This window comes from Salvelinus alpinus, chromosome 28 (genome assembly GCF_045679555.1).
Source record: "Salvelinus alpinus chromosome 28, SLU_Salpinus.1, whole genome shotgun sequence".
Taxonomy (NCBI): Eukaryota; Metazoa; Chordata; class Actinopteri; order Salmoniformes; family Salmonidae; genus Salvelinus; species Salvelinus alpinus.
Genome location: NC_092113.1, coordinates 18,923,587 through 18,937,894, shown reverse-complemented (window position 1 = coordinate 18,937,894; position 14,308 = coordinate 18,923,587). Strand labels below are relative to the sequence as shown.

Genomic DNA, 14,308 nt, shown 5'->3' with positions numbered 1-14,308 from the left:
CTGTCAAGACGACAACTCCGCCGCAGCACCATTTCCAATTTTGAAATAACAAAGATGTCTCTGAATGTAGTTTTGAATAGATAATACATGGACCAGGTGAATGTACATGTTTATAGTGGAGGTTGGATACGTTTGTATTGTCTTTGTTTACAATGTGTAATGCATTGATAAGTGGCTTGGGGAGTCATTATGCCCCCTTGTGGCTAAACATTTTCCGTGCAACCTCATCAAGGGTGTGTTCAATATGCAACGTTTTGATGGTTGAGATGAATGCAGAGTTTGCAAATCTTTACTGGTTTGCGAATGCAAAGTGTATTTTAAGTCGTTGTGCTAAATAAAACTAAACAAATCATCGTACAGTGTTCAGCACCATCCCTGTTCTAAAACATTCACGATTGACTATTGTTATGATATTGACTGGACCCGTTTTCAAACAAGTACGTGCATGTTATGCATGCTGAATACACCTCAGAAAGACGTCAGACATATACAATTGTAAGCGGAACTGTGGCGTTATGGTTTGCACACCGCCATTAAAACAAAAAAAATATGTGGCGTGAAAACGTTTGAATTTAGCAGCCAATGTGGGCTTGCTCGCTGAGATGTAGAAACATCAAGAACACGATTATCTAGTTACTGTTTCACTTAAAAATGGAAGAGATACGGTGAGTTTATGAGCGCGACTTATTAACAGAATTACAATCATCGATGTAGTGTTCGTTTAGTGACAGGGTGTGATTTGAGTTCCGTTTCCAACATTATTTCGTTTGGTATGTCCATTGCCAGAAGATACCGACTCTACCGTTACGCTTGTTTACACTGAGCTGAACTGGGGTCCGAACTCAGTCCTGGTTACATTAATGCCATGTCAGAAACTTGGGCATTTCCGATTTGCTAACTTAGGGGGTTAGAGTCAGATCCGGAGTTTCCCACTTATGAAGTATCAGAATCAACCAATGGGAAGGTCTACACACAAACAACTTCAGTTAATTTTAATCGGAGGTCTCAAGTTTCAGACATGACTTGATAGCGGCTTAAGACACTTGGAGCAGGTGCAATATATAGGTCAGAATACGTACCTCACTACAGGGATGGGATATGCCACTGTACTCCAAATTTTACCTTTGTCCACACAGCTCCATCGAGAAGATTGAAATACTGCTAGTTTTCCCGGAAAACTGACCTTTTCATCCTCATGCTAGCTAGCAGTAGTCACAGCAGCCATTATTGAATGGCACGTTGCATTGAACAACAAAGGTGCTGATACTGCCATTCCAAAATGGCTGCGGTGGCTCTCTTAATCCGACTTCGATACCGAAGTGACTTTTTCATAGCAGGTTAGGAAAAGGGTTAGGGTTAGTGAAAATGCTCTTCTAACCTGCTACGAAAATCACTTTGTATTGAAGTGGCGTGAAACGTGTGTCCTGACAAAAGGGCAGTTTTCTGGGAAAACTAGCAGTATTTCAATCTTCTCTATGTATCAGTGTGGATAAAGGTACAATTTGGAGTACAGTGGCATATCCCATCACTACATTTAGGTACGTTTTCCAAACCATATCTCGTAAACCCTATGCCATGGCTGTCTGTCACCAGATCTCAACCCAATTGAACACATTCTGAAGCGGTGCCTGAAACGGCATTTTCAACCACAATCAAAAAAACACAAAATAATGGAATTTCTCATGGAATAATGGTGTCACATCCCTCCAATAGAGTTCCAGACACTTGAGGGGTGGCAGGTAGCCTAGTGGTTAGAGTGTTGGGAGAGTAACCGAAAGGTTGCTGGATCGAATCCCCGAGCTGACAAGGTAAAAATCTGTCGTTCTACCCCAGAACAAGGCAGTTAACCCACTGTTCCCCGGTAGGCTGTCATTGTAAATAAGAATTTGTTCTTAACTGACTTGACTAGTTAAATACATTTAAAAAATAGAAAATATAATCTATGCCAAGGTGTATTGAAGCTGTTCTGGCTCGTGATGGCCCAACACCCTATTAAGACACTTTTATGTTGGTTTCCTTTATTTTGGTAGTTACCTATATCTCGTCATGGATCAATGAATATGACAAATTATTATGTGTATATCAGCCATTCAATATACATTTGAACCTATTACCATCTTGCGTGGTAACTAATATCCACATATATTTCTATTTCAGTCCACTGTTGAGCAATCAGCCGTGGGAGGGCTCAGATCTCCCATCCCCAAACCTGAGACCAAGGCACCAGGAGCTGATCCCAACGCCATGTGGCCCGGTCAGTATACATCCCAATTGTTCTCCTTATACACAGAGTAGACATTGTCACATTTATCTGTTCTAGCTGTTGCTTGAATTGGGAACCAGAGTCCTATTCAGTTCAACATACTTCCTGCACTGTAGAAAAGTTCCTTTTTGTGTCACTCAACTCTGTAAACATGTTTCTCTTATCACATGAATAAGAATGTAGGCTACATGTTCACAGCATAAGAAGATGGTTCCTTTGTCTTACTCAGAAATTTGCACCCGTTTTGATTGAATAGGGCCCTAGGTGTCTGTGTAAAGAAAGGTTATATGCTTGGTTTCTCCTCCCCACAGATAAAGCCTTGGTCAGAGCTGTCATGCTTGGTGAAGCTTTACTTCTGCTTCACCATCGCCTCTCTACTGGCACTATTGGCCCTCACACTGACAAACATCTACAGGCAAAGCATGGCAACGTACAGCTATGAGGACGACTTCACTGTATCTCTCATCCAACTGGTTGGAATTTGTAAGTGGCATGTCTTACATTAGTGGCAATAGCAACAGATTGTTAACTAATGATGTAATCAACAGAGAGCCAACTCCTTACTGTGTCCAGACATGAACACATTATGAAAAGTTCAGAGAAAAGAAATGTAATCCCCAATTCTGATCACCCCATGTCAGCATTGTGTTCTATGGTTAAATCCTGATTATGCTGCCTACACCAATACTGTATCACACACAGTCTTCTTTATGTTTCTCCAGTGTTCTGCATATACTACATCACCAGGGGCATCCTGCAGGAGAACAGGCAGGAGTTGATAGTGTTTGTCCTCAGTGTGTTGGTGGTCATGATGCGCTCTGTGGTCAACTTCATGGTGCTCCCTGTCCAGGATAGAAAGGACTTGCTTCTGGTACGCTGCATGTGGACCGACAAAATTAAACCAACTCCTATGTCTAATCCAGGGTCATGTTCAGTACGGTATACCATAGCAAAGTGTTTTGCAACAGAAAACAACAATCTGTGTTCTCATTGGACATGTTCAGGTACTACCTCCCTGTTTAAAAACATATTCTCCCTACGGAACATGATTGTGCATGTGCTTATGTCACAGGTGCTGTTTGAGTAGCTGCAGTAGTGAATCAGTGTGTGTGCTTGTGTGGTAGGTGCGGTTTGTGTGCATCCTGTGTGTGGGCGTGGTCCATGTCCTGTGCGCCACTCTGCTCATCCAAAGGCCCAACATGATGGCCTTCCGGGTGGGCGGAGCTCTGGAGAGCTTCCAAGAGCAGTACTTCCTGATCAACCTGTGCTTCTCCATGGTCACCTTTGACCTACAGGCCCAGGTACCGCCACATTCCACATGTGTCATAATACATGACTGACACACGACAACCATTTTCTTCCGACAGATGGCGTCATTCTAACACGTTGTGTTGCCTTGACATTGAGCATCTTTGGTGCAGATATGTATGATTGCCTTCAGGGTATTTTTTTTGTATTTATAAGGATCTTTATTAGCTGCTGCCAAGGCAGCAGCTCCTATTCCTGGGGTCCAAACAAATTAAGGCTAAAATATAACAGTACATATAACATAATTACACCAGTACATATCTACAATACATTTCTAATATCACCATACAAGCGTGTGTGTAGAGTGAGTTCGTGTTTTAAACCTGAAACCTTGCATGTTACTTGATGTGGAATAGAGTTCCATTTAGTCATGGCTCTGTGTAGTACTGTGCGTTTTCCAGAGTCTGTTCTGGACTTGGGGACTGTGAAGAGACCTCTGGTGGCATGTCTTGTGGGGTATGCATGGGTGTCTGAGCTGTGTGCTAGTAGTTTAAACAGACAGCTTGGTGCTTTCAACATGTACATACCTCTCACAAAGACAAGTAGTGATGCAGTCACTCTCCTCTACTTCGAGCCAGGAGAGATTGACATGCATGTCATTGATGTTAGCTCTCTGTGTACATTTAAGGGCCGGCCATGCTGCTTTGTGCTGGGCCAACTGTAATTTGCCTTTGTCCCTCTTTGTGGCGCTTGACGATATGGCTGGGCAGTAGTCCAGGTTCAACCACTCGAGCCTGTAAGACTTGTTTTGTAGATAGGGAGAAAGCACTGCTCTGCTTTCTTGACATTGCTATCTTAGCTACCATTACATCAGTATGTTTTGACCATGAAAGTTTACAATCCAGGGTTACACCAAGCAGTTTACTCTGCTCAACTTGCTCAATTTCCACATTCTTCATTACACAATTTAGTTTAGGTTTTAGTGAATGATTTGTCCCGAATATATTGCTTTTAATTTTAGAAATATTTAGGACTAACTTATTACTTGTCACCCATTCTAAAACCGACTGCAGGTCTTTGTTAAGTGTTGCAGTGATTTTACTTGCTGTGGTAGCTGACGTGCATAACGTTGAGTCATCAGCATACATAGACACACAGGCTTTACTCAGTGCCAGGTCAGTAGGAAAGACTGAAAAAAGTAAAGCGCCTAAACAGCTACCCTGGGGAATGCCCGACTCTACATTGATTGTTGGAGAGGCTTCCATTAAAAATCACCCTCTGTTTTCTGTTAGACAGAACTCTCGATCACAATATAGCTGGGGATGTAAAGTCATAACAAAAAAGTTTTCAACAGCAGATTATGATCGACAATGTCAAAAGCTGCACTGAAGTCTAACAAAACAGCTCCAACAATCTTATTATCAATTTCTTTCAGCCAATCATCAGTCATTTGTGTAGATGCTGTACATGTTGAGTGCCGTTCCCTATAAGCATACTAAAAATCAGTTGTTCATTTGTTTACTATGATATAGCATTGTATCTGGTCAAACAATTTTCCCCGAAAGTTTACTAAGGGTTCGCAACCGGTTGATTGGTCAGCTGTTTGAGCCAGTAAAGGGTGCCTTGCTGTTCTTGGGTAGCGGAATTACTTTTGCTTCCGTCCAGGTCTGAGGGCTTAGATTGAAGAGGTGGCAATATAGTCCGCTATCATCCTCCATCATTTTCCATCCAAGTTGTCAGACCCAATAGCTTGTCATTGTTGATAGACCATTTTTTCTCCTCGCCCTCACTAACTTTACAGAATTCAAAATTATAATTTTGGTCAGTTATTTGGTCAGTTATGCATTGATGTGTTGGTTCAGAATTTGTTGTTTGCATGTCATGCCTAAGTTTGCTAATCTTACAAATTAAAAAAATAATTAAAGTAGTTGACAATATCAGTGGGTTTTGTTATGAATGAGCCATTTGATTCAATGAATGATGCAGCAGAGTTTGCCTGAAATTGAATTTAAGGTGCTCTAAAGGTGGTCCTTTATATCAGGGCCATTCATACATCAGGGTCTTTGGGATGGAGCTGTACTAGATTTATAGTTGGTATAATCTGTGGCTGGTTTTTCTGTTTCTCTGTCAGCTGTGCCTTTGCATACTGATTATGACGTCAGGTACAACCATGTCCTTCACAAACAGCATCATCCTGGGCTTTGGAGTGGTCTGGGCCTGCCTTACCGCAGCCATGGGGGCTATCGCAGTGAGTAACAAGTATCAAGAGAATAAAATATGTAATTTCATAATTAGTGTGCACTGCACATGTGCATAAACAGTATGTAAAGAATAGAACATAAATCACAATGAAATACTACACGCATAAAGTATGTGAACTTAATTGAATGAAGGATGGTGTAAATAATTTTTAGCCTGTAAGCACCTATGAAGCGCATACAGTGAGGGAAATAAGTATTTGACCCCTTCTCAATCAAAAAGATTTCTGGCTCCCAGGTGTCTTTCATACAGGTAACGAACGGAGATTAGGAGCACACTCTTAAAGGGAGTGCTACTAATCTCAGTTTCTTACCTGTATAAAAGATACCTGTCCACAGAAGCAATCAATCAATCAGATTCCAAACTCTCCACCATGGCCAAGACCAAAGAGCTCTCCAAGGATGTCAGGGACAAGATTGTAGACCTACACAAGGCTGGAATGGGCTACAAGACCATCGCCAAGCAGCTTGGTGAGAAGGTGACAACAGTTTCTGTGATTATTCGCAAATGGAAGAAACACAAAAGAACTGTCAATCTCCCTCAGCCTGGGGCTCCATGCAAGATCTCACCTCGTGGAGTTGCAATGATCATGAGAACGGTGAGGAATCAGCCCAGAACTACACAGGAGGATCTTGTCAATGATCTCAAGGCAGCTGGGACCATAGTCATCAAGAAAACAATTGGTAACACACTATGCCGTGAAGGACTGAAATCCTGCAGCGCCCGCAAGGTCCCCCTGCTCAAGAAAGCACATATACATGCCCGTCTGAAGTTTGCCAATGAACATCTGAATGATTCAGAGGACAACTGGGTGAACGTGTTGTGGTCAGATGAGACCAAAATGGAGTTCTTTGGCATCAACCCAACTTGCCGTGTTTGGAGGAGGAGGAATGCTGCCTATGACCCCAAGAAACCATCCCCACCGTCAAACATGGAGGTGGAAACATTATGCTTTGGGGGTGTTTTTCTGCTAAAGGGACAGGATAACTTCACCGCATCAAAGGGACGATGGACGGGGCCATGTACCGTCAAATCTTGGGTGAAAACCTCCTTCCCTCAGCCAGGGTATTGAAAATGGGTCGTGGATGGGTATTCCAGCATGACAATGACCCAAAACACACGGCCAAGGCAACAAAGGAGTGGCTCAAGAAGAAGCACATTAAGGTCCTGGAGTGGCCTAGCCAGTCTCCAGACCTTAATCCCATAGAAAATCTGTGGAGGGAGCTGAAGGTTCGAGTTGCCAAACGTCAGCCTCGAAACCTTAATGACTTGAAGAAGATCTGCAAAGAGGAGTGGGACAAAATCCCTCCTGAGATGTGTGCAAACCTGGTGGCCAACTACAAGAAACGTCTGACCTCTGTGATTGCCAACAAGGGTTTTGCCACCAAGTACTAAGTCATGTTTTGCAGAGGGGTCAAATACTTATTTCCCTCATTAAAATGCAAATCAATTCATAACATTTTTGACATGCGTTTTTCTGGATTTTTTTGTTGATATTCTGTCTCTCACTGTTCAAATAAACCTACCATTAAAATTATAGACTGATCATTTCTTTGTCAGTGGGCAAACGTACAAAATCAGCAGGGGATCAAATACTTTTTTCCCTCACTGTACATCATGTAAAACAGGTTTATCTGTCCTTTGTTCCAGGTTTTAAAAGAAGCCAAGCTGCTGGTTTGGGTCTTTGTCCTTCTGAATGTGCCGGAGGTGGCCTACTTCGTGTACCTGATGTACAGGGTGAGCTGTGAAAGCTAGTGGTTGAACTGATCTCAAATCAGATCTTTAGGGAAAGTATGGTGAATGGTTGCTCTGAGATGGACTTCATGTGGTCTTCTGATTTCAGATCAGTGTACACTGGGGGCAGGACAAGACGTATACACTGGAGGCTGCTGCTGTGACTGGAGCGGGGATCTCAGTGCTGATCAAAGGCGTGCTTTTCTGGTCTCTCTTCCGATTGGCGCGCAGCTTCGGCCAGGGCCTGAGAGAGAGGAGTGAGTAGATTACTACCTGTATTTTTCCTTCACCTGTTCCACCGTATGTTTACCAGGAGTCAATATACTCAGGCTAGACTAGAACAAGGCTCATAGACGACACAAACATTCAAAAAAATGTTTTGACACATTGAAGGAGCATTTGTATTAACACATTTTTGTTATGGGCACAGTAAAACAGTCATTCCAAGAATTTCTGACTGAAATCATGAAACAGACCTTCAACTACAGTTGAAGTCGGAAGTTTACATACACCTTTGCCAAATACATTTAAACTCAGTTTTTCCACTATTCCTGACATTTAATCCTAGTAAAAAATTCCCTGTCTTAGGTCAGTTAGGATCACCACTTTATTTTAAGAATGTGAAATGTCAGAATAATAGTAGAGAATGATTTCATTCATCTTTTATTTCTTTCATCACATTCCCACCCCGCCACACTGGCAACACTTTAAGGGGCATTGCACTAATAATTGGGCTGACTAGGGAAACGCTCCCGCTGTTCTGTTCCTACTGCCCGTCTGCACGTTCAAACTAAAACATTGTAACTAATAATGGCATCTTTATGCTTTCAATTATAAAAATACTCTTTCAAAATGCCGACGTTTATTTAGTTCTGGATCCATAACGAATTACTATGGGAATAAATATCAGAAATATACTCCAGTCCTCTATATGTAATTATTGGCGGAGAGTCACGTCATACTGTAGGCCTACCGTATGCGACATGAGTCTCCACTAGTGTTGAGTAATGTGCTGTTAAAAGTTGTGTAGGTCTTATTTAAAGAGCGTATTGAAGTTAGAAGCAATAGGATTTGAAGCAATAGCCTACAACTATTTTAGCACAGTTTTGCACTGCTCTGAGACAAGCATGGGGACTGGTCTTAATAAATCAATGAGACTTTTATTTTCACTGAATCTCCGTTTGGGTATTGGTTAGACTATAATTAGAAAATTAGGGTGTAGAAATGTTATGCTCTTAGTGTAACCTTTATTTTAACTAGGCAAGTCAGTTAAGAACAAATTCTTATTTACAAGGACAGCCTACTCCTTCCTCCCCATCGGGGAATTGAACCCCGGGCCCCCGCGTGCCCTGCCCGCACGACACGGGGATTCTTTAGCTAAATAGCCCAGGACTGTACTCCTGACTGTCACATTGTACAGCGCCATATTTTCCGTTCCATCCTAACAGAAACCCAGAGGGTTTTTTGTTTTTCTTGGAATAGAAACACCATAATATTAAGCAAGTACCAGTCAAAAGTTTGGACACACCTACTCATTCAAGGGTTTTTCTGTATTTTTACTATTTTCTACATTGTAGAGTAATAGTGAAGGCATCACAACTATGAAATAACACATATGGAATCAGTTAAGAACAAACTCTTATTTACAAGGACAGCCTACTCCTTCCTCCCCGTCGGGGAATTGAACCCCGATCTCCCTCGTGCCCGCATTCCCTAGTACAGCCATTATTGAAGTCTATCAAATGCTTCTCAAAGATAGCACTAACTAGCATTAATGGTAACAGTGGTTCACACTTAAATAATGTGCCATAGAATACTGCAACTTTTAAAGGAGGAACCACTGTAAAGCCAATTTATGCTTGCTCTAGTGATGCGATCCGGAGGCTCTGTACAGAGGGCGTGATGCAACTGCAGAGCCCCCGTAGCCTTGCAGAGGCCAAATCGAGCTCATACCGGATTACGGTGCGCTTCCCAAATGTTTTAACAATGTGGAGGACTCCGTATAGCTCCGGCATTGACATGATTGGTTGACTGTAGGTGGGGCGGGAGGTCCTGAATAAAACAAACTTCCTTGACAACAGCTCTGCGAAGCATGAATGCCCTGACTTCTGCAGAGGCTGTATCACCGTAAATGCTGCACAGCCAATGCAGATGTCGGCTTGACCATGCAGTGTTAATGAACAAAATAACTATAGAGTTTATGTGCATGGCACAGCCATGTAGCCTATAGGCTACCCAGACCAGTAACATCATTAAACTCTAAATATGCCATTCTATTATTTCTAAAATACATTTTATTAGCCTTATGTTTCTTAGGACATGCCTAAAATAAATAAATGGGACTATGTGAATTAGGTTCTAAAAAACATTGCCTGATACATTTTTTAGAAGGCAACATACCGTAAATCTGTCTGTAAAGGGTATGAGACTAGCTAACCAGGGTACTTTAATGTCTCTCTCTCTCGCTCTCCAGTGTTTTCATCGGACAAGCAGTAAAGTGCCGTCATGAGAAGGAAGTGGCTACGGTTACACAGGATGGATAAGCAACAATTTCAAAATGTTGTAACAACTCTCTGGTTCTGACCAATGTTTGAAGTTAGGAAATAGAGGGAAATGCACTCAAATGGGCATTGGACCGGTCTGTTTTTATGAAGATGATTTCACTGCAAGTGACAGACATACAGTGCCTTCGGAAAGTATTCAGACCCCTTTACTTTTTCCACATTTTGTTATGTTACAGCCTTATTCTAAAATGGGTTAAATAAAAAAATAAAAATCCTCAGCAATCTACACACAATACCCCATAATGACAAAGCGTAACAGGTTTTTAGAAATGTTTGCTAATTTATAAAAAATAAACACCTTATTTACATTATTATTCAGACCCTTTGCTATAAGACTCGAAATTGAGCAACCTTGATGTTTCTACAACTAGATTGGAGTCCACATGTGGTAAATTTGGATTTGGAAAGGCACACGCCTGTCTAGATAAGGTCCCACAGTTGACAGTGCATGTCAGAGCAAAAACCAAGCCATGAGGTCGAAGGAATTGTCTGTACAGCTCCGAGACAGGATTGTGTCGAGACACAGATCTGGGGAAGGGTACCAAAAAATGTCTGCAGCCTTGAAGGTCCCCAAGAACACACTGGCCATCATTCTTAAATGGAAGAAGTTGGCTGACCGGCCAAAATGAGCAATCGGGGAGAAGGGCCTTGGTCAGGGAGGTGACCAAGAACACGATGCTCACTCTGACAGAGCTCTAGAGTTCCTCTGTGGAAATGGGAGAACCTTCCAGAAGGACAACCAGCTCTGCAGCACTCTACCAATCAGGCCTTTATGGTAGAGGGGCCAGACGGAAGCCATTCCTCAGAAAAAGGCACATGACAGCCTGCTTGGAATTTGCCAAAAAGCCACATAAAAACTCTCAGATCATGAAAAACAAGATTATCTGGTCTGATGAAACGAAGATTGAACTCTTTGGCCTGAATGCCAAGCATCACTTCTGGAAGAAACCTGGCACCATGTTGTTTTTCAGTGGCAGGGAGTGGGAGACTAGTCAGGATCAAGGCAAAGATGAACGGAGCAAAGTACAGAGAGATCCTTGATGAAAACCTGCTCCAGAGTGCTCAGTACCTCAGACTGGGGTGAAGGTTCACCTTCCAACAGGACAACGACCCTAAGCACACAGCCAGGACAACGCAGGAGTGGCTTCGGGACAACTCTGAATGTCCTTGAGTGGCCCAGCCAGAGCCCGGACTTGAACCCTAACATCTCTGGCGGAACCTGAAAATAGCTGTGCAGCGTCGCTCCCCATCCAACCTGACAGAGCTTGAGAGGATCTGCAGAGAGGAATGGGAGAAACTCCCCAAATACAAGTGTGCCAAGAAGACTCGAGGCTGTAATTGCTGCCAAAGGTGGTTCAACAAAATACTGAGTAAAGAGTCTGAATATTTATGTAAATGTTACATTTCAATTTAAAAAATAAAATAAAATGTTACCTGTTTTTCCCTTATCATTATAGGGTATTGTGTGTAGATTGAGGGGGGAGACATTTAGTCAAGTTTAGAACAAGGCTGTAACATAACAAAATGTGGAAAAAGTCAAGTGGTCTGAATACTTTCCGAAGGCACTATAAGTTGCAAAACACTGTAAACTAATTATTTTATAATAGCTGATGAGCACCACTGATTAATTTATGTGAGTCTATGTTACGTTTATCACATTTTGCCTACTTCTAGAGGATTCATCTCAGTAAGTTGGATAATGCTTACCCTTTAATGTGCCTACAACACGTACAGTGAGATGTTAAGTTCTTTGGAGTCTGGAGAACCAGTTTACAAGGCCAAATGCACAATCTAACTTCTGAAACAGCTACTGTATGTAAATCAATGCAGATATTCTGTACAACAATTATCTTTTTAGGGTCACTTTGCTTTTACCATAATCATTAATGGATTATAACTTTTACCTTATTATTTAAAGTTTAAAAAAAAGTAGAAAAAGTAGTAAAATAAATTGAAGACAATATTCAGTGGTATTCTAATACATCCATTGGAAATTGTGCCCTGTCTATGAAATGGTTTATTTGAGAGGTTTTATACTGCTAACTTTTTAGATTTCTGTTTTGGTGAACAATATTTATAATTGCATATACAGTAGTATATTCCTATGTATTAACTACTATTAATATGTCCATTGTCTATGCACTACACAAAATATCTTAGTTTGAAATCATTTTTAATCTATCATTAATCGTTGTTGAAAGACAGTGAACATTATCTTTATAGGTTTTCGCTGCACTTTTAATTTGTTGACAACCCATTATCGTGTTTTTGTAAACTGCAGGTTCTCAATAAAATATCGAAATAAGTGTTGCAGTAAACTCCTTAATTATAATTTAGGAAGAGAAGTGAACTGCTGGGAAAGACCATACTTCCTCAAATATTCAATAAGTAATAAAGCATGTTATGCTGTCTTTTTCCTTGTTCTCGGTCACTTACAAAAAGAGGGGTCAAATTAATCTGGCCTCGACATGCATGAAAAACAATAACGCAGCATTTTAATATTTCAACAAGGTATCACCAAACAAAAAAATGAACACAACAATTAATTGGCTCATTAATATATTACTATGTATTAACTACTCGACATTTCCATTTTAAATGTACTGTTAGAAATGTAATAGTCTTTATATTGATTAAAAGTTGCTCACATTGCTGAAAGCCAGTTAACACATGATTATCTATTTGGTAATTGCAGTAAACTCCTTTGTTGCTTAATAAAAAATTAAAAAATGCAGGAAGAGAAGTGCACTGCTGTGAAAGATATTACTTCCTCAAATTGTGGGTTCCATTTTTCTTTGTTCCTGGACACACATAAAAGGGGTAAAATTCATTGGATGACCAAAATACAGCATATTAATGTTTCAACAAGGATCACTAAATAATACCAAATCAATTGAAAATGAACACGTACTGACAATAGATTGTCTCTCTTTGTTTATTAAAGTGCTCTGGAAAAATATAATTTATTTCAGAAACAATATTTACAAAGTGATAGGCTCTCAGAGTTATAGAATTCTACAAAATAAAGTTAAAAGTGAGAAGCACTTAGAGAATAACTGACATAGAAAGAACAATAGGAATAAGGTCCTTCATCCAAAAGGTCCCACAAAGATATCACATTGGGGGAAGTTTATATGATTTGCATGATTTCAGTGTAACTGGTTTGTAAGGCAAATTTCACAACTGCCTTTACTTCAGGAGAGAATACACTGTACTCTCTGAAAAATAAAGTATAGTAGCATACAAAGACAAATGGATTTCTCCCTAACAACTGAAGGGACTGCCATTAACTTGAAAAGACTCCACTCCAAATTCCATTGAAAGAGGACATTTGTTTTTCTACTTTGAGAAAATAGATAATATAGTGAAACTGACTTACTGTACTAATCATATACATATCAATATACAAAAATGTACCAGAGATTTATATTTCAGCAATGATAGTGTAAACTGGTTAATAAATATATCAAGCATCATTAGAAAATAAGGAATGATTAATTGACTAGAGTTACCTGGTCCTCTTGCAGAGTGTGGTGCGCTGGTATCCACAGTGCTTAGACCAGTTTTTCCATCAGGGGAAATTTCACTTGCCCATCCAACACACAATGTACGTAGTAAACTCATACACTATAATTTGTCTGTAAGATAGAAGAAAAACCCTCAAACCATATTTTATCAAGTCGGTATATTCAGAGCTTGTCAATAAGCGGGGTGAGTGTTGCAGTCTCATTTGGTAAGGCAGGCAACTACCTCGTAGAATCTGAATGCCTTCAATCTCTCAGCATACTGCAATAAGTCAGACACCATAGGTCAGGGGTTGACAACCCTGGTCCTGGAGTGGCACGGCAGGGTTTAGGTCCATCCAGACACTACACAAGAATCTACTCATTACCTCACCAACTGAGCTAATTATTCAATATCATTGATGGGCTAAATTCCACCTACCTGGCCTCCCATGTCTAAAGCAAAAAATAAAAATAAAAAAAAACTCAAAAACCTGGGGTGGTAAAAACCCTGTAGACTCACAATCACTTTGATTGTAAACAATGGAATCACCTTAAGCATCCCACTTGACTCTGAAACGAATGACATAGTAGAGCTATGGCTTTATAGTGAAAGGCTATGAAGACATCAGGTTGTGGTCTCATCTCACCTGGAATGGACTTCAGTTCTTAATGTTTGTGCCATACTCTTGACATTACACACGGTCAGACACCACAGCGTTGTTGTTGTAGACAGA

At 40.8% G+C, this 14,308-nt stretch overlaps 1 protein-coding gene across 1 annotated transcript; it reads left to right on the top strand.

Moving 5' to 3' along the window:
• Positions 1-515: 515 nt before the first annotated feature.
• Positions 516-12,374, top strand: LOC139557328 (uncharacterized). Its single transcript, XM_071371989.1, has 9 exons — positions 516-665; positions 2,158-2,254; positions 2,575-2,746; positions 2,986-3,134; positions 3,388-3,564; positions 5,643-5,759; positions 7,421-7,507; positions 7,614-7,761; positions 9,978-12,374. The coding sequence occupies exons 1-9, from the start codon at positions 652-654 to the stop codon at positions 9,998-10,000; spliced, it is 984 nt and encodes a 327-aa protein (XP_071228090.1). The 5' UTR covers positions 516-651; the 3' UTR covers positions 10,001-12,374.
• The last annotated feature ends 1,934 nt before the right edge of the window (positions 12,375-14,308 follow it).